The 24412-nt window shown below is 42.1% G+C and overlaps 1 protein-coding gene across 1 annotated transcript in view; it reads left to right on the top strand.

Moving 5' to 3' along the window:
• Positions 1-2958: 2958 nt before the first annotated feature.
• The window catches only part of LOC131048501 (uncharacterized), a 176206-nt gene continuing 154752 nt past the window's right edge, over positions 2959-24412 (top strand). Inside the window, exon 1 of the mRNA XM_059214516.1 lies at positions 2959-3334. Coding sequence (XP_059070499.1) covers positions 3111-3334 — 224 coding nt within the window. The 5' untranslated portion in view covers positions 2959-3110. The remainder of the gene's footprint in view (positions 3335-24412) is intronic.

Genomic DNA, 24412 nt, shown 5'->3' with positions numbered 1-24412 from the left:
GATTTGGTATGGCCTATAATATTTTGGTGACAACTTATTATTCTTTTTATGTTGCTTCAATGATATTTGCCTATAAGGATACAATCTCAAGAACACCTAGACTTGTTGTTGATGAAGCATGTGGTCCTCCATATCCTAAACTCTTGATGACACCCTCAATGATGATGTGATAGAAGGAGGATAATATCCATATAGTTCCATTAAAGGAGATATTTTTTGTGAGGTATGGAAGGAAGTGTTATACCACCATTCTACTAATGGTAGCCAATCTACCCATTAAGATTGCTTATTTGAAGTGAAATAATGTAAATACCCAAGTCCAAACACTTATTAATACCTTAGTTTTCCCATCATATAGAGGAAGGTACAAAAACTACGAGCCAATCGAGTGCCCAAACACAAGAATAAATCTATCCAACAAGTACTAGTCGAAATAGGATCACAATCACTAACAATAACATTAGTTGTACCATTTAGCTTTTGTATATTCTCCAAAAATATATTTGCCACCATGTTCATTTTAAAAGGATGTGATAATGCAATAAAATTGACATACTCCAATTGAAAAACTATCTAGATAAGACCTAGAGACACAAATATTACCCTTGGGATGTAGTATTGTTAGTATTGATTTATCCAATCTTTAATTTTCTTCAACATTAACCAAATTCCACTAAACTTTACAATTGTTGTTTGCTTCTTAATTTTTTTCACTTTGGAATTCAAGGATTAGTTTTAAATATTTATTTAGGGGATGCCATCATCAATTTGAATATTGACATTACAAATTCCAATCTTCTTTCCCTTACCAACAACATTTTTGTCTTCTGGGTTGGAAGAACTATATCCCCTTCTGTGTGCATCCTTTGAAGCATGAACAAACCTCTCGATGCCAATATGGGAAGAGATCTTGATCTAGAACCACGAGCTTCACCATTGTCTTTCTCCCAATCTTTACCCATGAATTGTTCTAACATTACTCCTTTATAGACCCTTTTGTGTGCATCCTTTGAAGCATGAGAAAATTTATTGAGGCCAATCTAGAAAAGAGATCCTAATCAAGAACCCCGAGCTTCACCATTGCCTTTCTCCCATCTTTGTCCATTTATTGTGCTACCGTCACTCCCTTATCACAAATTTTGCATGTCAGAATATGTTTTCTAAAAAATATACATCTTTTATAAGGGGTAATAAACAAGGGACCTCATCCTTGATAAACATTCGACAATAACATCCCATCGCGGTTTGAACTTTGATGGCAAGAACAATACCACATCTTAACCATCACATTATACTAACATTGACTCTAAAAAATAGCATTTAAATATAATAATTTTAAATGAACAATTTCAAATTTTAATATTTTTACTACTTTATAATATTTTTTTATTTTATATATAATTTGTTAAATAAATTATATTTTTTATTTTATATATAATTTATTAGATAAATTATATTTTTTATATTTTTATCATTAAAAATTTGACTACCGAAGAATGATAAAATTTTAACACAATTGCTTTAGTCATGTTTGAATTCCATAAATAGATGCACGATTGATTTTAAACTATCACACTTCTCCATTGAGAATTTCGTTAAAAAAACATCAATTGTAATGTAAGCAAAAAATAGATTAAATTTTTTCCTAATTGATCTTCTGCACCTCTTAAATTTACCCATTGCATACCAAAATACAATTACACTAGCAAGACCAAGATCATGATATTTTCTTTGAAAAGCAACATGTTAACTTTATCCTTGCGAGAAGCTCATTGGAGATAGTGGAAGAATACAAGTACCTAAGAGTTGATTTTCATAATAGACTTGGTTGGGAGACTTGTAGGACAAAAAGGATCCAAGGAGGATGTAGAGCTTCTTACCTACTTCAGGACAGGTGTATGAAAATAGAGGCATGGGATTGGAAAACTAAGAACTCATTTTGGTTTGTTGGTTGTGCTAGTTGTCCTTTGCGGGTGTGAGGTTTGGGTTGTCAAACCTCAAATGGAGACAATTTGAAAGAATCCCAGAATATTTAATCTCAAACAGTCTTAAAGTCAAATCTACAATTCCCAATGAGATTCTTTTGGCTGAAGCAAGTATGTTTCTAATGGAAGCATCAATAATAATAGGTTTTCTAAACTACTTAAAAAAAGTTGGAAACGTTGATAAACATTGCTGACCCAAAATAGTTGTTGAGGAGGAGTTAGATTGTAGGAAGAAAACTTGAATGAAGCAACACAACAAGTGGATGAACAAATGAGACATTAATCCACATAAATGTCCTAATACCAATGAAGAGAAAAAAAAATGTGTTAGAAAAATTCAAGATTACCATGTGAACAAAACAAATTAGTTGAAAAAAAACACATTATATCAAAGAGTTCAATCCCTTTCGGAGACATGATGAGAAAGCTTATTTAAAGGCCATAATTAAGGGAAAAGCAAGGATTTTAGTTGCTCAACTAAGGACTGGGTCCCATCATCTCAAATGTGAGATAGATAGATGGACGATCCTCAAGAAAGATTAGGAAGAATGAATCTGCATTTTCTGCAAGAAAAGGGTGGTTGAAATTGAATGACGCTTCATTCTTGATAGTGCAACATATGAAGATATTCACATTTAGTTTGAAAACAATTTACAAATAATAGTCTAAATGAGATCTTTGGGAAGACAAGACTTCACAAAATCGCAAGTCTCTTAATCAAGATACATAATAGAAAAATGAACATAGAAAAAACATGGAAATAAATTAACATTAAATCTCTTGATCCCTTAGACTACTTAACTCATAAACATCATACATAATTAAAATCATTCAATTCAATTGAATTAAATTGCCAAGTTTTTTGAGGACGATATTACGATATTCCATACTTTTTCTTTTCAGCATTTAGCAATTCCTTTTTAACGATTCGTGATTAATTAAATTTCTTTAATTTAAAATTGAACGGTAATTTCTCGGACAAAGAACAGTAAAACCCGTACCCCAAATTATATGCGATAAATTACGGGCGTCAGAAAAAGAATGAATAAATGGCAGCGATAGTTAGAATGATGACATGAGAAGCGCTTCAAAGTCCAACGAAAAAAACAGCCAAAAATCACAACAATGGCCGGCATGCGATGTCTTCCCGCGGAGGAATCAGAGCACGCCCAGCCACGCGTTCAGCAGCTCGCTACAACGCCCGATTTCTTCTCAGACGACGATCGCTCAATAGCAGCCGACTCATGGTCTATTAAGAGCGAGTATGGCAGTACGCTTGACGATGATCAACGCCACGCCGACGCCGCCGAAGCTCTCTCTGCCGCTCCCTTCAGACCTTACGATTTTGGGTACTCTCAATTTCAATTCCTTAAGAACGACCGTATTTTGTTCAAATTCGTTTCCTTCTTTGTTTGTTTTGGGCTTTCTCTGTGCGGCCGCGTCGTTTTAGTTGCTTCTTCTATGTTAATTGATATAGGCGCCCCAAACTAAGTGGAGAATCAGCTCTTTTTTTTTTTTTTAATTTAAAAAAAAATGTTGTTTGTTTTCTTGGTGGAGTCAGGCCGTCACTGGAACCTACAAGCTATGGTAAGATCGACACTAAATATAGGTTTTAGAATAGATGGTTTCTCCCGGGATTCGAAACAACAATCTGGTGGAAGTGAGTTCTCTGAGCTCGCGTTATTACAGGAGTGCCTATTTTGGTAAATTGTCAGAAATAGGTGTTTGGCTGATTTGCATCATGATGCCTTAGCTTGGTGGGGTCATGTATGGATTTTGAAGGACGCGGCATTGCATTTTTTAAGGTCATTTGATCTGTAAATTGGGGCCTTACTGTTTATTTTTCTTTTTTTGATCATTTGACCTGTAATTTGGGGATACATAACTTTTTATAGGCAAGGTCTTGTCCGTGAAGAAATTAATCTAGCTTGGATCACATTCTTTAGATTAGTTAACATAGGCGAGGTTTGCATGTAGGCAGCTTTGCTACATGCCAGCTGCAGTTGTGGGGCGCCTTATCGTAGTGACCGGGATTTCAATATGGGTCACTGTCTTTCGAGGGCCGCCCTCATCTCATTTTCTTGTACACGTACGAGAATTTTTTATTCGATACATCCGCTACATCGCAATGCTGTGGGCCCTTACGGGAACTTTGTCTTGGATAGGTGAGTTATTTTTTAAACGTTGGGATGGTGTCACTTTAACCCACAAGCAGCTCTAGGTAGTGCTGGGCTAGCAATTGTAAACTCTCACCAATTTTTTACTAGACTACAGCTCAGCCAACGTACATGGGGGCTTTGGTACTGAATGCTGTGCTAGACAATTTGTGGCACACATTTTTTTTGAACAGACAGCAATTTCTCCTTTGTATATTGCCGGGGCTGTTTTTTCTTTACATATTTATAACTTATAATGTGTATCCAGACCTTTATATTTTTTATTTGCTTATAAATGGCTGTCTTTAATTTAGCGCTTAAGAATGTTTAAAAGATTTAATACATTTTACATTGACAGCCAGCACTTCAGCAAAAAGCCATAAATAATGGCGTATACCAAACAAATCTGATATCATAAAAAAGTTAAAACAAAGTTCAATTTTTACCAGATTTACTGAACTTGCTAGATGGGTGGCCAACGATTCAGAAGACTTCATCTTACTACTTCATTTGAACATACGAATTCCCTTCTTGCACTTGCAAAACCCTCCAATCTCACTCTTCAGCTTTCACTCACTCTTTTCTCTCCTTGGCATTTTGCTGCTAAAAATTTTTGGAAACCAAATGTGAATGAAAAAATGAGCTAATGTGTTGTTTTATTGAGCATAAAGGAGTTGGTTGGAGCCCACGTGCCTTTAGAGCTTGAGCCAAAGCACAAATTTCAATATTTGCATCCTTGAGATAGGAGACGTTGAGATGTCCTTGAAACGTTCAAGGGACACCTAGGCATCCCTCGGACATCTCGGGGACATCTCAACCAGAGAAACGGGACTCGCCCGGACTCGCCCAGCCTCGGCGAGTCTGAGTACGAGTCATGCTCGGCGAGTCCTAGGGACTCGGACTCGGACTCGTCCGAGTCTGGGGAGTAAACTCGCCAGACTTGCTGAGTTGGCGAGTCCTAAGCCCCAGACTCGGCTACTGGCTGGGTTAATAAAATGACAAAAAAAAAACATTTTAAAAAGTTTTTTTTAAAAGTAATAAGTTTTTTTGGAAGGGTCAGGAGCGAAATTTGACATGTTGGTCTCTCCGTCAAGATTATTTTATGGAATATAACATTTAAGTATAAGTGACATTTCCTTATATCTTTCTTCTTTCTTATACTTTAAGTTATATTCCATATATACTGTCAGGATTTTTGAGAGTGGTTTCGGGCCTCCAGGAGTTATATTGCAAAATCTAGTTTTTGGAGGATTCTTCAGTTTTCCAGACTTAGTCAAATTTCAGGATCAGGACATTCCAGACTTAGCCAAATTTCAGGGCATTTGAAGATCAGGTTGACATTCCAGACTTTATCACTCACCAACTTGACCTAGCTCGGACCTTCAAGAATGATACTCACTCACCAAGCAAGACCCAATTAGCAACAAGAGCAAAACCAGGCCCTAAGGAAGACTCTCAAAGAAACCCTAATTCAGACTTGTAATAAGTTTTTTGGGCCTCGCGGGGCGCTGCCCCTTGACCTCGCCTTGTATCGCGACAGGGAGCGCGCAAGGGGCGATGCCCCTTGACCCCACCTTGGGGGCGTTGCCCCCAAACCCCCGTCGAAAAATATGGGGGGAAACTGCGTCGATAGAAGTAGAGAAAATTTAACCTCCGAGTCTGACACTGATTGGATCAACCAGGTAGATATAGAGGTTGAGACTGTAGCCATGGCAGAGGAGGAGCGGAGAGCACGAGCACAGACAGGAGATTCAGAGGCAGATAGTGACGCGGATGTTCCTGATGTTGGTGAGCATGGCATGGTGTCACGGGGAGCGGCTATGGCAGTCAAATCATCCAGGGCCTACCTTAGACGCCTTCGCAGGGGGCCGGGGCCGGAGGGTGCAGGCTCCTCTGAGCCATAGACTTGTAGTTGTATTTACCTTTGGTATTTGTATGAAACATTTGATGATGATAATATGATGACATGGATTTTTTATTCCATGAGTTTTGTAATATTGTATACATTTGACAATATTTATATATCTATGTTATTTTCTTCAGCTACAATTTGCGTTTATGCTTATGTGATTGATGTATACTTGTGTATGTAATCAAATGAGCCGAGTTTGATGATGTTATTGTGTCTTTAAGGTGTATTCAATAAAGGGTGTCTGAAACAAGTTTTAAATATTTAAAAATCTCTAAATTTCTTGAGTTTTTCACTATCTCGAGTCCAGCCAAGTTTGGAGCCGAGTCTGACGTCGAGTCCCGAGTCCTAGTCCGAGTTTGAGTCGGCCTTGCCGAGTCCGAGCTAAGCCCGAGTCCCGTTTCTTTGGTCTCAACATCTTCGACATCTCTGGAATGTTCCCTGCTTTCTGGTGGTAGTGGAGGGATGGTAGGGGGATGTCCTTGCTTTGTCCCTACGTCCTGGAGACGTCCGTGTCCCAGAAACACGGGGTTTGGGGGGGGGGATGCGTCCTCGTGGCTCATTGATTTCTGATCACTAACATCACTAGTCCAATTTGAGTTAGTGAAGCCCACAATTTGAGCAGCTCTTGATGTGTAGTGAATGCCGAGCTGTGTAGTGCCTTGAATGCACCTCAAGATATGTTTGGTTGCCTTCAATGACTCTCATTAGGGTCTTGAGAGAAATGGGAGACAGTTTGAACCACAAATGAAATATCAGGATGACTATGTGTTAAGTACAAAAGGCTGCCAACCAATTGTATCGGCAACTGAAACGGTGATGTAACTAGTAGACGACACTACACTTGACTGAAAAGGAGTAGGCGTAGGCTTGCAATCAACCATGCCAAATCTTTGAAGCAAATCAAGAGTAGACTTCTATTGGAAGATAAACATCCCCTCAAAAGATTGATGAACCTGAAGATCAAGGAAGTAATGCAAGGGACCAAGGTCAGGCATATCATAACGCTTCATCAAAAGATTGCTGAGTACCTTGAATCATGGAAGAAGAACTCCCTATGAGAATCAAGTCATTCACATAGAGCACAAGAATGAGAATTTCCTCTCCATGTCTTTGAGTATAAATTGTCGGATTGGAGTGTCATCGAGTGAAACCGGAAGCAAGCATGAAGCTATCCATCTTCTCATACCAAGCCCGAGGGACCTATTTGAGACTCTACATTGAATGCCGAAGCCAACAAACTAGTGAAGGGTTCCTACACAAAACCATATAGATCTCCTCCTGAAGAACACCATGCAGGAAATCACTCTTCACATCCATCTAATACGTAGACCAACCTTGAGATGCAGTAATAGAGAGTCACAAGACAAATGGAATCCATCTTGGCAATAGGAGAAAAGGTCTTGGAGTAGTGAATATCCTTAACCTAAGAAAACACCTTAGCAAAAAGACGAGCCTTGTGTTTGGTCCTTACGGTGAGGTTGGTAAATTCACGGATAAACATAGATATTCCACACATACCAGAAATTCATATAACAAGAACATTAACATATAGTAAAGCATAAATAACAATTACAGAACAGCTATGGCAGAATAATGATATCTTTATTGGATTCTCAAATATGCCAGTACAATACTAATTTGCCGAGGTTCCATCCATACATTATATAGACTTGATAGTTGGCCAAGTTGCCAACCATCACTAACTACCAACTACCCCACGGGAACCTCTCGGCAACTCATACATAAGAAAACATAAACACCCAAACCAACTATAAACTAACATGTGCTATTGACCCCTAACATCAGCCCCCCCAAAAAGTAGTCGTCTTCCAGACGACTAAGGCAACAGGAGTTGAAATAACAAAACAAAAGACTAAGACTGAGGAGGGGGAGGAGGCGTCCCTGTCGTGGTCGAAGAAGAAGGTTGTTGCCTTGTGTGGAGTCTAAGGTTCTTCTCCGCAATCAGCTGCCGCTCCCGTGCCTTCTTGACCATGTGTGCAGCCTCTAATAGTTTTTTGTCCTTTTGCTCCATCTGCAGAGTGAGGTCAGCAACCTGTGCTGCCAGCGCCTGTGCCTCCTTCTCCCGCATGCTGCAACGGGCCTCATAAGTGGTCACCTTTGTCTCCAGCTCAACCCTCAGGTTCTTCTCTATTGTGGCTAACTGCACACGCTTCTCCCCTTTCTTCTCCAATTTTGCTACGTACAGTCGCTGGGTCTGTTGCTCTATCTAACTCTGTCGCATCTGTAGGTAGACATTCCAGAACAATCCCTCCATACTGCGCAAGGTGGCTCCCAGGGTGCCCACTCCCTCCACCAGTCGCATGTGCATCCACTCTTGTACCATCTCCGACGTACTACTGTCTGGCCACCCCTGCCGCTCAAAGTGGCGTGTAAACTCCTCACATCCGGAAGGCATGAAGTGGAGCAGCTTCTCAGCGTCAGCTGAGTTGCTGGCATCCATTTGTCCAGTCAATTGTGCCATACCTCGTGCTATATCTGAGATCTCCTGTAGCTCCCCAAGGAACTGCTGGAGCGAGCCTGCTGGATCGCTAGGGTTTGGCGGGGTGAGGTGAAGACTTGCCGGTGGTCCTCTGGACCCGCAATCCTCGGCATCAATGATCCTCGGGTCATGTCTACCACCTCCAATCGCTCTATTCTGCTCCTCTACAAACATCATCTCATCCTGATTTGTGACAAGAGTGGTCTTATGCTGTGTTTGGCTCTGTCCAACTGCCATGGCGTGCGGTGAGGGCGAAGTGGGAAGGTGAGGTGTGAGTGCAAACTGTCCCAACCACCTGTCCAAAGATGCATCTATATCCTCATCAGGCAGTGTGCCCAGTACCACCAACTCCTCCAGACCATCTCCTCCTGTCATTGGTACATCCCCAAACTCATTTCCCCCTGCTGGTACCGTACTGCCCTCAATTGCTACGGTCCTCTCCGTACTAGTACATGCTGTACCAGTACCTATCTCTTGTACGACTACTTCCTGCACGACTGTCTTTGCAGCTTCCTCTGGTACGACTGCCTCTTGTACTGCTACCTCCAGACTATGCTGCATGACCTTCTCTGTCACTGTTCGGTCCATCATTCCTACGCCGCCTAGGTCACTACCCGTACGGTCTGTTGGCCTATTGGTATGCTCTACTGCGAGTATGGCTTGTGATTTGAGTACGGCCAGGCTGATCTACGGCAGCGACACTCCTCGTTGTGTTGGCGGTTCCCCTTCATCAACTCTCCTGAACAACACTCCTACTGGTCTTATGTCGCCTAACGGGTTGGCCACTGTGAGTGCTTCCTGCGGTACCAAGTGCGCTGAAAGAGGTAATTTGGGGGGTGTAAATTTCACCCGTGTGCTTTTCCACTGTGCTCGCAGTCCTCCATGCTGCTCTTCCTCCTCCTCCCCTTCCTGTTGCTGTGATTCCGCTTCCTCTTCTTCTTCTCTGGCCATGTGTGGTGCCATTGGAAATCCTTCATCTCCACTCTCCTGCTCCTCAGTTTCTTCGGCCTCATCGAAATCTTCCATGCTGCTATCCTCTTCAACCTCGACTGCTACGTCTAGCTTCCTCCTCCTCTTTGCTGGCTGTATGGTATCACCAAGAGTGTCCAGGTGGGCATAATAGTACATGGATGGTTTGTTGGGTTCCACCCTACCGCGTGGTTCAAAAGTACCCCACATCTCTGGAGGTACTTGTAAACGTACTGCATCCAGGAATAGACTGATGGCGTGGTGGCATATAAAATGTTTTGTGCTCCAGTTTGAGGAAATCATGAATCCTCTCAGCTAAAAGCTGTCCCTAGTTGTAAACCTTGCCACACTTGATGCCATTCATCAACCCTATCATCCAGATGGCTATATCAGATGCACGGCTGGCCCATGTGAGTCGACTTTTCACCAAGTCCAACATCCTACACTCTCCCGGTGTAATAAAAGCACGCTTCAATTCCCTACTGTCAGACCAAGCACTCTTCCATTGTTCTCCTGTCAGGTCATCTCTGCACACCAAGTCTAGTAGCCACTTCTTTTTCTCTTTGGTGAGCTTCTTGGCCGGTTTTGTTGCAAATGCTCCCTTCTTGGGTATACCAAATACCCTCCTGAAGTCCTCAACCTTGAAGGAAACCCGTACTGTGCAGCCTTGGGACTGAATGATGGAGGCTCTTTCTTGGCGGTTGTATCCAGACACCATGGTCCGCAACACCGATTCAAAATCCTTGATATTGAATGTTGGCATCTGAATGGCATGGTCCACCTGTGCTTTTCTGAGAGAATCTTTTATCACATGGTCGGGAGGGGTTTCCTCCCACCAAGCATGACATTCACTACCGGCCACACTCTCGAAGGCCACATTTTCTGCAGTAACTCCTTTCGAGTCCTTCTATACTTTTGGTCTGATAATGCTTTCTTGTTGCTGCTGGGTGGGTCTGTAGCAGTTATGATTGTGCTGTAATTTCTTTGCCTCGCACTCCTGTCTGTTTCCAGTCAAGTCCTTGACCGTTATTATAACTGTCTGAAATTTTGTCACGCCAATTCGTACGGACCATTGTACTAGCTGCTGCCTCTCCATTGTACGGATTGGTCCGTACACTTCCCTCTCCTGACCGTACAACCTCTTCAACTTTCGCAAACTTTGCACATAACTTTGTACGGACGGCATGAATTTTCCCACAAATTCTTTCAAATTTTGCATGTACCTGTTCCCTGCGTGTACAGACTTCCCTGTGTCGACCCCCGTACGGTCTTCTACCTCATTTACGTATGCCTCCTGTTCGTATGGTCTGCTACATGTGCATTGACCGTACCTCCCTTGATTCCTTGAATGCGTGTACTATACGGCCTTGTCGTGCGGCCTCCCCCGAGTTGTGACACACGTGCACTGTACGGCCCTATCGTACTTCTCTCGGGATTGTATGCATGTGCATTGTACGGGTTTACCGTATGGCCTCCCCTGAGGTTCTATGCGTGTATTGTACGACTTTATCGTACGCCGTGCAATGGTCACCGTACGATTCACTTTGCTGTGCTCTGGCCTCCCCGTCAATACCTGCAATGTTGTACGGATTGAATTGTCTGGTCTCCTCCACGTCCGTATGTGCAATCCGTACGCCGTACGGATTCCACCCCCTTGTTGTGCTTGTTGGTCGTACTATCCTTTCTGGGTTCACTTCCTCTCCTTTACTCCTTCCGTTTCCACAAATGTGATTTTGCCCGTGTATTATGTAAAAATGGGCTCTTTGGGGGTTTTTATAGTCATTTGCTTTTTTCAAGGTTAGGGTTAGGCATAAATACTTTATTAGCTTTTTATAAAATAATTGCCTTCTTATTACTTGTATTTTTCCCTTATTTCCATCACTTCCCTTACATTTTAATTTTTTAATGCTCACTAACCCTGGCCTTTTTATTTCGTCCATATATTTTTCTTTTCCAACTTTTAATACCCCTCTCTTAACAATTGTTTTAAACTTTTCACTTGACAATATTTCTTAAATGCAACTTTCCGTATGTTCAGTTTACTAAGGTGTCCTAGTGTCAGGTTACATTGTTCAGTTCGCCTTTTGTGATCTTCAGGGTAGCTTGTTGCCTTTGCGAACACTTCTGAATGATCTTTTCGCCCCCTTAGTTTCCCCTTTCGTGTATGGGTACTTGATTTTTTCCTTGCTCTTCCCATGCCACTCGTTCTGATTTCCTTACACCTTTTATTTGGTCCTTGGTCAGCGTCCACGTCTTCTATGTTCCTCTTCACTCCTGAGGGGTCATCCTGAGTCCTTAGCTTTATCTCTGAATCGTGCAACCACATACATACGTGCGGCATCCTCCTGTAGCATTCTTGTGTACAACACGTCCCCACGTACTCCAGGTCCCATATCTTGTCGACTAACGGGGCAAGTCCCACCCCCTTATACCCCTCGTCAATGTAGCGGCCTCCGTACTATTGGTACCATGTTACTTTTTCTCCGTCAACCTCCGAGGACACTGCGGGGTCAGGGATCACTTGATATAATGAGTTTGGTTCGGCTTCCAATTCACCTGGCGGGGAGGCAATCATGAACAAGTCCTCCGTTTTCAGCACCATCTTTAAACAGGGACCTAGAGTTGCCCAGTAATCTTCTAGGTCAAGTTCTTCCTCCAGGTCTACAGGTTCCTCCTCTTTATTTGCATTCTCGACTTTCCTTTTGGCTTCGGCTTCCTTGTCGATATTATATGCGACGTACCCCTCTCGAAGACCCTTAAATGGGGCTCGCTTCTTCCAATGACATGAAATCTGTACCCACACAGCCGGGTCCCCAAAATACGCATTTGTTAGGTGTTTATGGATCCTGGGAACCGCAACACCTTCCACTCGTTTCGGCACAAGCCGTTCTTCCATGAATGCAAGCGGCTTAGTCCAATCTTCATCCCTTCGATAGGGCTTTGCTTTCACCACCGGGTCTTCTTCCACTTCCCTACTCTGGCTGATGGTCCAGTTTCCTTTTGTAGCGTATACCAGCATGTTGATCCCTATCACGGGTTTGTTTCGTTCTCTGTAGACTTCCAGTTTCGAACCATTCACTGGGTCCTTGGTTGGGTCGTTATTCAAGGTGGATAGCTTCACCGCCCCGTTCTTGCCGACCTCTCTGATCTTATAGGGTTCGAGCCAACAAACTTTTAACTTCCCCGGCCGGAGTTCGTTCTGGCCGTTATACTTCAAAACCAACTGCCCCTGCCGGAGTTCATTCTAGCCGTTATACTTCAAAACCAACTGCCCCGACCGGAAGTTGACCCGCCGTAGGTGCTTATCATGCCAACACTTCCGTCGTCGTTTCGCTACCTCCGTTGCCCATTGTGCCATTACCCTCGGTTCGTCCAATTTCACTAGGTGTTCAGCCTTGCACTCAAGCTCTCTTCATCACCGAGTCTATTGTCCACCGCCACCCGCAGGCTTGGTACGGTGTACTTGGCAGGTACCACTGCCTCTTGTCCGTACATGAGCTGAAACGGGGTATGCCCTATAGTGACGTTGTAGGTCGTGCGGTAAGCCCATAGCATTGCTGGTGGCCTTTCTTCCCAGTCCTCCTGCTCCACCCCGCACGACTTATAAATTATTGACACCAATACCTTGTTGGTTGCTTCTGCTTGTCTATTCGCTCGGGGGTAGTACGGGCTAGAGAGATTGTGAAAGATTTTGAACTCCACGGTCATGGTATGGATTACTTGGTTGACAAAATGCACTCCCCGATCACTTTTGATTTGAAGTGGTATCTCGTACCTAGTGACGATCTGTTCATACAAGAATCGTGCCGTACTTAGAGTCGTGTTATCTGGTAGGGCTCTCGCTTCTGCCCACTTAGTGAGGTATTCTGTAGCCACTACAATATATTTGCACCTATGCATACTGCTTGGCTTCAAGGGTCCCACAAAGTCCAGACCCCATTGTTCACATAACTCTTGCGACTGAGAGGGAAAGAGGGGCATGAAGTCCTGCTTGAGTGGTTTTCCTGCACGTTAGCAAGTGTTACACCCGACCACCCACTCCCGAGCGTCAGTGTGTAGAGTTGGCCACCATAGACCAGCCAGAAGTACTTTCCGTGCAGTTGTATTAGGTCCCATGTGTCAGCCTGCTAACCCGTCATGTGCTTCCTTCAAGACACTGGGGATTTCCTCCTCCATGACACATCTTCTCAGGATTTGATCAGGTCCCATTTTATACAACAGGCCATTGATCAGTTGGAAAGTCTTACTCTTCAGTGCCAGCTTCCGCCGTTCCCCCGGAGGCATCTCCTTTGGAAGTAGAGAGGTACTGGTCGATCTCCTCGTACCACGATGGTAGTATTGCAATCTAGAACAAGTGTGCATCCGGAAAGTCCTCGTTCACCCCTTCGGCTAGCTCTCTTGACCCTATCCTTGACAGTTGATCGACTATCACATGGGACTTCCCTGGCCGCACAATGATTGTGAAGGTGAATTCTTGCAAGAGCAACAACCATCTACTTACTTGACCTTGGATGATCGGTTTATTTACCAAGCACATTACATTGGATGATCGGTTTATTTACCAAGTACATTAGTGCCTGATGGTCCACGTATAATGTGAACGGAGTAGCCAGCAGGTAGTGGCGAAACTTTTGTACTGCGTACACCATCCCGAGTGCCTCCCTCTTCGTTGTGCTGTAGTTTTGTTCGGCCCTTGACAAAAGTTGGTTGGCGAAAAAAAGGGGGTGATCCAGTCCTTGCGTCCCCACTTGCGTGAGGGTAGCACCAATAGCAAAGTTGGAGGCATCGACGTGTACGTGAAACTCTTTATTCCAATCCGGGTACACCAGTATCGGTGCACTCACCAGCCGATCCTTCAGTTTCTTGAAGGCTCCTTCTTGCTTCGTACCCCATAAGAACAACTCTCTCTTCCTTGTTAGATTGTCTAGGGGCCAGGAGACTTGTGCAAAGCCTTTGATGAATCTCCGGTAGTAGCCAACGTGGCCTAAGAATGACTTCACCCCTGTTACATTCATTGGATTTTGACATTCCCGCGCAAAGTGACCCCATTTGTTGCATTTCTGGCATTGGATCATGGTCGTCCTTTTGTGTCGTATTGTATTCTACTCCTCGGTGTGTTATTGTTGGACCTGTTGTTACCTCGCCGATTGTTTTGGCACCCTCCAGGAGAGGCGTTCGAGTTTGCTGCCGGCTTCGGAGGTGTCGCTGGCAGTGTGACTTGGTCGGGTTGGGCGTAGAGCACTTGAGTGCTCCGTGCTTTCAAGTTGTATGGGCATTCCTTGATGGAATGGCCCATTACTTGGCAGATGTCACAGAAGGCTTTTCGAGGGCAACTCCCCTTAGTGTGTGCCCTTTTGTCTTACAGTCGGTGCACCATAGTTCATTTCCTTGCCATTTTTTTTGCCAGCTTTCAGTTCTTTCATCATCCTCATCATATCCCTTTGGAGTACTTGTACGGTCTTGGATTCCCTGTCGTTGTCTTCATTCGTACTATCACAATCACTCACTCGATGCTTCCCTTGGGATGTCTTATTTTCACTCTCAATATCCATCGCGCGGTTGTATGTTTCGTCATACGAGGGTGGAGGGACCACCTTCATCTTCCGTCTAAGGGACGGTACCAGTCCTTCAACAAACCATCTCTTTTTCAGGCTATGAGCCGACTGGTTCTCCATTTTGTTGAGCAGTTCCCTTAGCCTTCTGTTATAGGCCCGCACACTATCACTTTTTCCCTGCTTGGTATTGTAAATCTTTGCCACGATTTCATTGTCATCTTGTAGGAGTTTAAATTCCTCTTGGAAAGCCTTCTTTAGGTTGTTCCATGATGTTTTATATTGGGCATCCAGGTTCATATACCAGTCAATTGCTATTCCTCGCAGGGTGGCCGAAAATGCCTTCAACCAGTAATCCTGGTCGTCTTGGCCATTTGCCTCCTAAATGGTCATGCATGTCTTACAATGTGGTACGGGATCTTTCGACCCGTCGCCCATGAATTTTGGAAGCTTCTGTTTCTGTGGAGTGTGTGCCATTGTTTTCGTTTGGAGGGTTTTATGTAGCGCTTGGAAGTTATTATATGCCCAGAAGGTTTTAGGTGTCTGGAAGGTACTGTACTCATTTGACCTGGTTGGACCCCTGTCCGCAGGGCTCTATAGTCCCTCCTTCTCGGGGTTTTTGGGTTTGACCCTCCTATTTTGGTTTCCTCGGTCAAGGACAAATTCCTGATGCAGGATAATGTCTTTTCAAAAATATTGGCGATCTCTTTGTGCAAATCCCGTGCTGCCTCCTCCCCTTTTTTAGAATACTTTGACGGGCTGCTTTGCGACTCGGCTCCGAAGCCTTCTTCACTCGACATCGAGTGTGGGGCTTGGTCGGTGAGATCCTCCTCCGCTACGTTTGGAAGTGGCAGGTTTCTGGCGACCTCCTCCAACTTCTTCCACGTACACGGTCTTTGTCTCTCCTGACTACGACTTCGACTCACACTCCGACTTCTGCTACGTTCCTCAAGGCTCCTTGAGTCAGCAACTTCCCTTAGCCATCGTCTCCGCTCGACCTGTTCTTTTATGCGGAGGGATCTTCGTACGGTTCCCTCGTCTACTGCCTCAGTGGTAGTGGTACGTCTGTCTTTGTTTGGCCGTAGGGGCATTAAGTGCCGGGGGTACGACGTTGGCTTGTATCCCTTTCCTCTTCCTCCCTACGGTTTTGCTCTTCATACCTTTGGAGTACTTGTTGCCTACGGAGTTCCCGTGCAGTTTCCTCTCTTCGGTCTTGGAGTGCAATCAGATTTCTGGTGAGCAACCTTGAAATACTTCCGAGTAGATCAAAGACGAGAGTGTTGACGGTGAGTTCACCACATACCGTGCCTTCAAAGATGGCTCTCTCCTAAGCCTCCCTTTGCACGTACTGTGTGACCGACACGTCCCACAACTCTACCAAGTTTGTCGTCAACTGATCCTCTCGTGCCTCTTCCGTGGTACTTTCTTCGTGTGTGTCACTGTCTACGACAGTTAATTGCTGGTTGAATGGCCGGCCCATTAATTCCTTCCGCCTGTAGCCATAGTTATCTCTAGGTTCGTACAGGCAACGACGCTAAAATAGTTGGTCCTTACGGTGAGGTTGGTAAACTCACGGATAAACAAAGATATTCCGCACGTACCAACAATTCATATAACAAGAACATTAACATATATTAAAGCATAAATAACAATTACATAACAACTATGGCAGAATAATGACATCTTTATTGGATTCTCAAGTATGCCAGTACAATACTAATTTTTCGAGGTTCCATCCATACATTATATAGACTCGACAGTTGGCCAAGTTGCCAATCGTCACTAACTACCAACTACCCCACGGGAACCTCTCGGCAACTCATACATAACAAAACATAAACACCCAAACCAACTATAAACTAATATGTGTTATTGACCCCTAACACCTTGTACTTGTCAATAGAACTATCAACTACAAATTTGGTGTGATCGCATTTGCTTCGAACCAACTTTCTTCCCTTAGGAAGAGGAACAAGATCCCAAGTATGATACCTCATCAAAGAGGAATACTCCTCAGCCATGGTACCATCCCACTTAGGAACATTTAAAGCATCTAACAACTTTTGAGGATCAATAGAAATGACATGACTCAAAAGACTGAGACTCGAAGTCAGGGAACAAGTGTGGTGAGTATTTGTGGGATTACCAACAAGAAGACTAGCCTCTTGAATAAGAGTACGAGCCCAACGGAGTCGAGTGGGTGGAGGTGGTGAAACCTCATCAACAAGATTCAGACCATCAATTATATCATCAGCATCATCATCATCTTCAAGAAGCAAAACATCCTCTGAAGGAGTAGGTGGTGATGAAGAAGCAGGTGATGGAGAATCCGTTTGTGTAAAGGACTTAGCAAACTGAACATCACGACAAAAGTGATTCTCTTGTGTGATAGGATCAAACAATCTCCAACAAAAATGAACTATTGGCTCTTCTTCTCCACTGCTTTACGTTGATCATTTGGAATGAATGCCCAAGCCTCACTACTGAATACTCTGAAGGAGGATACACTAGGCTTGACATGGGACCAAGCCTTCTTGAGAGTCATATTCTGCACTGTCTTGTGAGGCATACGGTTTTGAATGTAGTTGACACACTTGATAGCCTCGGCCCAAAAGGCTGGAGCCATGGACCTAGACTGAATCATACAATTGGCCATCTCCATTAAAGTTCCATTCTTTCTCTCGGCCACACCAATCTACTGAGGAGTGTAAGGAACTGTGTGCTGATGAAGAATACCATGCACATTGCAAAAATATATTCACCCCCATTATCTGTGTGTATTTTGTGAAGAGAAAGATCCGATTGCTTCTCCACATATGCTTTGAAAGTGTTGAAAAATGGAGAACCTCATCCTTGTACTTCAAAAAGTACACCCATGTGCGTCATGAAGAGTCATCAATGAATGTGAGCATATACTTGGCCCTTGAATATGGAGTTGGAAAGGACAGGAGGTCACTATAAACCAAGTCAAGGGGTGCTGTAACACGTGTGGCCATAGCCGAAAGGGATCCTTATGATGTTTGCCAAGTACACAACCTTGACAAACTCCCTTTGTGCAAGAAATCCTAGGAAGACCTATCACCGAGTCTTGTGTGCTCAGCTGCTAAAGATATCTGTAGTTCAAGTGCCCACATCGTTCATGCCAAAGCTTATCCAATGAATCTGCATGAGCAATAAAGGATGATCTTGATGACGACTTAAATCCACCAAACCTATACAAACGGCCCATAGGATCAACCATCCTTGTAGCAACAACCTTCTCAAGATCCTGTTATTGTCGAATAGTCACATCATCGGGAGAAAACTCAACAATCTTTCCATCATCAGTATGGTACATCTGATAAATGGAAAGAAGATTGTGTGAAATATGGGAACAAGAAGAACATCCTCAATGCAACCATCTTGCATTTGAACGGAGCCCGTAATAGAAAATTGGGCAAAGATTTTAAGCATAAGCAACAAACAATGAAACACAATAAAATAGTACGCGTCTCTTCATCTCTTTTTAATCAAATACAACACAGTTATATAGGAGTTTAGTCTCCTACATTATAGGAAACTATAACAACTTACCCAAATATATTGAGTTGTTTTAACAACTCAACACATTCGTACCTTTAATATACTAACCTATTTAACAAACTAAAACAAACCTTACAAATAATTATTTTATGTGTCCAATGTGAACACTAATTCCCAACATCCCCCCCTTAGTGTGAACATGGTAAGAACTCACACCCTACATCTGTGGTATGCACACCCCTGTGGCATGTCCAACTAACTCATGACCTTGATCCAAAGAATGGCTCTCTCCTCCCATGGTTTTAAATAGGCTTACCACAAACCTTGACGTGAACAAAAAACCCATCATCTGTCCACCTCGTGTGGTTTTCTGGATCCTCCCACAAACCCTTTCAAGATCCATGAATTGACTTACTCTGGTGCTTTTGTTCGCCACTATGCTTGCACATTAGGGAAGTTACATAGAAATCACCATACATATCACAAATGGGAATGGAACATTGGTTATATTCCCCCCCACAATGTGAAATTCCACTTATTCACACAACCAGGAACACTAAAAAACAAAACATATCATGCTACATACTAGAAAATAAAGTGCCACCAAAGCTGATAAGTGGCCCCGTCGTTGGTGACTGACGAGAGGTCGCTGAATTTCCTCCAGCTTCAGGTGCCTCTTGCCTCCATTTTTGTAGTTATCTAAAGCACATATTCTTCATCACTAGGACATGATAACTCTTCATCCTTTGCATGGTTTTCCCAATCAGTTTCTTCATCTAAGGAAGCATGATGATCCAGTTTATCATCTAATAGATCTTGTGCCCTCTTCTTGCAATTCAAGATTACATGTCCCATTTTATTACAATAGAAACATTTAATTTTTCCTTTTGAAGGAATAGTCTGAGATTTGTACTTTACTTTTCTTGCTTTATTTCGTACAAATAAAACCTCTTCAGATTCCTAGTCTTCATTATGATCAAGTAGAGTAGATATTACTCCTTCAAGACTAATAGTTACCTTGCTTAATGTGAACACCATTCCAGACATATGTTTAGGCAAACTATTAAGAAGTATTGCTTTAGCACCATCATCTTTTACTTTCTCATTAATCCCAGCTAGCTGATTTAGAAGAGAGTGAAACTTACTGATATGATCTGCCATTTTTGTACCCTTCCCCATCTTCAGTCCATACAATCTCTGCTTCAATGTTGTCTTGGCACTTCTGCTTCAGATCCAAAAAGCTTGTTTAACGACTCCCAAATCTCTTTTGCTGACTTCGCAAAATCCACATGGTGTAAATATGCTTTTGATAAGCTAAGACCAATAGTTCCCAAAGCTTTCTGATTTTTTACATTCCACTTAGCAAGTTCACCTGCATCAGTTGGTGTTACTGAGTTCGGTTTGATGACATCCCACAGATCTTTTTCAATCAAATGTAACTGCATCTGTATCTGCCAAGTATGAAAGTCTCTTCCTTGAAATTTCTCAATAAAAGTTAATTCGTCCATGATTACTCTTGTAATTAAAGGTGTCGGGCTGAATCGATAATGCACCTTGACTATAACAATAAAAAGTACTACAAGCTTAACTTTAAGCCAAAATGAAACTAGACACTCGAACTACAAAAAATACCCACTGTTACAAAACTCCTATAATGCCAAAATACACCACACAAAGAAAGGTGAACCTAGTGAGACTTAAAGACACAAAGAAATTGCAAACAACATACTACCATCTCTATGATGCTTTTTAGCAGCTTCCTGGATTTACTTGCTCCACGAGAATGGCATATTCGGAAGAAATCAATGCAATTGAAAATATCCTTGTGCCAAGGTAAATTACTCTTTCACAAGGAATCATGCCAAGAACTCTTCAGTGACAGCAAGGTGCTGAAATAGCCACGCCAGAGGAAGAAAAACATAGGCTGAGAAACACCGGAGATATAAGTGAAATTGATGCAAAAATCATAGTCTAGCACACTGCCACGAATGATACTCTGATAATCACTTCTAACACTGCAAATAAAACAGTCTCAATCTTCCCTTAGTAGACCACAATCCTGGCAATGATGTGAAGCAAGAATGAAAGCACTGTACATGCAGATCTTACACGGACCTGCATCTGCCAATAAATGATGCACTACCAATGATGAAACTGCCAGAAAGCCTGAATCGAAGAGCCTTTGACATGGCATGCTTGCAACTGCAGTAATAGGAAGTTTTTCCTTGGAAGGGACTGAGTATATAGGAAACATCGATATGAACAAACTTGTAAATGCACACACAAATGAATAGCTCTGATTACTAATAGCAAACTGAACTCATTGCACAAAATGTCTATGCAGTAAACACGAATTGCATTCCAGATCAGACAAAATAGAAGTTGCTTGAAGCCATATAAACCCAATCCAATGCAAGGATGAGATCCACCAAGGAGGTAATGATTGGGTCGATCCAAACCACTATAAGCCAATCAATAAAGATAAACAGATTCATACTTCGCCAGCACGACCCAGATGAGATAAAACAGATACAAGAATGTAAACATCACGACCAATGAAAAATACTTTGCCCACAAATCAATTAAACCAGCGCCAAAAAATGGTAATTAAACAATGATTGTTTGCTTTGCAAGCTGAGACCACTGCAGAAATAAAACTCCCAGAAAATGAAGGCAATAGACGTCCTATCATGGTGCCTGAATCGGAGGCATCTCCAACTCACAAAATAATAGGCACAGAATCCATATTCTCTGATACCATAATAGAAAATTGGGCAAAGATTTTAAGCATAAGCAACAAACAATGAAACACAATAAAATAGTACGTGTCTCTTCATCTCTTTTTAATCAAATACAACACAATTACATAGGAGTTTAGTCTCCTACATTATAGGAAACTGTAACAACTTAACCAAATATATTGAGTTGTTTTAACAACTCAACACATTCGCACCTCTAATATACTAACCTCTTTAACAAACTAAAACTAACCTTACAAATAATTATTTTATGTGTCCAATGTGAACACTAATTCCCAACAGCCTGTCCCCAAAACTTGAATCTATGATGAGTTCTCAACTGCAATCTAAGAATTATTACTAGCTGAAATAGAATCAAGAAGATCTTGTGAATGTGTTACGTGATGTGAAGCACTTGAATCAGGAATCCAACTATTGTTGGATGCGGATAAAGATTGTGGAGAAAGAGCTCGCCCTTTGCCCATGGAAGAAAAATTAGGCATGGATATGTTATGCTTCCTCATGGGTTTCTCCAAAGTTGCTAGACTTGCAAAATAATGAGACTCGTTATGCTCAGATTTGCCACAAACTGAACAATTCTCTTTCTTTTTCTTAGACTTGGAGGAAGATTCTCATGAGTTAGAAGTAGGTGGAATGGACTTTTGATTATTCTTTGCCTTAGGTTTGGAGGGATTCTCACCACCTTAAGGAGATCTTGTTGTAGACTTCTTTTATTCTTACCCTTACTGTTAGAAGATTGAGCAATCAATGCACGTGTTACTCGGGGATGCATCCCCAGGGGTTTTTCAGGTCTCCCCCTTTCTGGGACGTCCTAGGGATGGGTGGACGCCTCGGGGACATCCCCTTTTGATGCAACAAAAAGGAAACACCCCCTTTTCCAATGTACCAAATTTTCACACTTACACCTTATTTTTGATCATATGTAAGTTTTAATACTGCTGTTCAATCTGTTCCAAGTTTGCATATATGGCATTTTTGCTTGTTTAATGCAATTGATACAACAGTGATATTCAAAGACATACAAATGAGCAAAAATATAGAGTGCAGAGAAAGAACTAACAATTTTGGTAAAATATGCAATTTGAACTAAGTACACATTTTCTTAAACTAACACTTCCTTCAAGATCATGACTTCTGAAAGCAATTTGAATTAACATTTGAGTTTTGCTAATTTGTTTGACTTTGACTCTCATGTGAACTCTCAATTTAACACAAATGTCACATGTTAAGGTTCTATAATGTATATATGCATGCTTTATCCATGGTTTCCTATGAATATTTAAGAATTCCCTATATATTTAATCTTTTCCCTATTTTTTATATAGCTGTCCCCTTGCCTTCTCCTGGTCGTCCCCAAAAATATTCTGAAAAAATTAGGGACTTGGAAACACGAACCTCTGTCCTAGAAACTCAAGGTAAAATAGAGCTTGAATCTTAGGAAGAGCATTTATTTGAATCAACTTGTCTTGCTTCCTAGTAAGATGATCACAAAACAACACAATAGAAGTCATCTTATGATATTCTCCCATGGCATCTTTTGATGTGTTTTTTAGACACAATCAAACGCAAAATAAAATACCCAAGAGTATCTTATCCTCTCTTGATCAAAGTCTCTCAAATGCTGAAGATTCGCACAAGGATCACTTGAGATAACTCCAAGGTTCCTAATATGTCGGGTCACGACATGTGGATAAGCACAGTTGATCGTTGTGATTGCTGTTCCTCCAAGGGGCCTTACGTTGTACATGAATGCTTGAATTGCTGGAACTTAGATTCTAACTACTTGCTTGGAGAACAAAAAAGGGCAAAAGACATAGGGTTTAGGAAGACTATGCTACTCCTAAGAATGCAAGAGACAATGAACGATTAGATGAAAATTCAACCAAGCTTCACTTCGCCATCAACGAACAACTGTACAAAGCTAGTGCGATCTCCTAAGGTAGGCACGTGGTGTTCAAATTACTATCAACAACAAAGACATCATCAGGGCAATGCATATCCGAGTGTGAATAGCAATTGAAGTTAAGCTCATAAGAATTCCAGTTGACCACACAAGGCAAATTTATAATCAGCAAATTGCTAGTGGTGTGGATAAATGAATTTCATCATTAATCATCCACAATCCCTTTCATTCATCTAATCAACATGAAAGCAAATGAGAAGTAGAAACCATGTAGCTTGTTGAAATAACACATTTCACCATATCTTCAATGAAAAGAATATATCCATTTACAGGCGTTAGTGACAATTTCTTCTTCTCCTAATCTATTCTAACTGCTTGCTATCTAACATCTATCTATCCTGCTATTAATCTCCTATTGACTATTAACTTTTACAAATGAGAAGTTTGAGCCTTATATAGATAGCTTTTTACAATAGGTGGCTCAGATTGATTCACAATCAATGGTCAAGATTTCATGATAGAAATGCTAATTAGGTTTTGTTACAACAAACTCTTCTCAACCAATGAAATAATTATAATATTTGGACACGTCTTCTCTTGAATATTTGACCAATAGATAGTGGGGGTAGGTACATTGGAGTTTTTGTCCCCATGGGTGAGCTTGGTTCATTGAATCCGGACATGCTAATTGTTGACGGGAATAATCATTATGTTATGTTGGTATATTATGTTTATGTTGTCGTCGGTAATAATGAGTTACAGCGGTCAGTTAGTTAGCCGACGGGTAGGTAGTTGGAGTCGCGACGGTTGTGTCGCACCCCTTCGGCTGTCATATATTGTACCACCTCCGGGTGTTGGAGGACATGTAAGGTGGACGACAGATTATAATATGAACATCTTTTGACATTAATGGAAAGCTTATTTTGGTTCTTCTTTTGTATTTGCATTGTGCATTGCTATTCGATTTCTGTATTCTTCCTGTTTACCCAGTGAGGTAAACATTTGGCGCCGTTGCCGAAATTATTTCGGGAGGGACGAGAATATACTACATGGCACAGGAATAATGGAACAACCATTGCCCGAGGGGACGAGCAGTAAACCTGACGAGGATCACCAAGAACTGTTCGAAGGAGAACGAGCACTCACAAAAGATT

Source organism: Cryptomeria japonica, chromosome 2 (assembly GCF_030272615.1).
Source record: "Cryptomeria japonica chromosome 2, Sugi_1.0, whole genome shotgun sequence".
In the NCBI taxonomy this organism is placed as follows: Eukaryota; Viridiplantae; Streptophyta; class Pinopsida; order Cupressales; family Cupressaceae; genus Cryptomeria; species Cryptomeria japonica.
The sequence above is the reverse complement of the archived record's forward strand: the minus strand, read 5'-3'. Positions and strand labels throughout refer to the sequence as shown.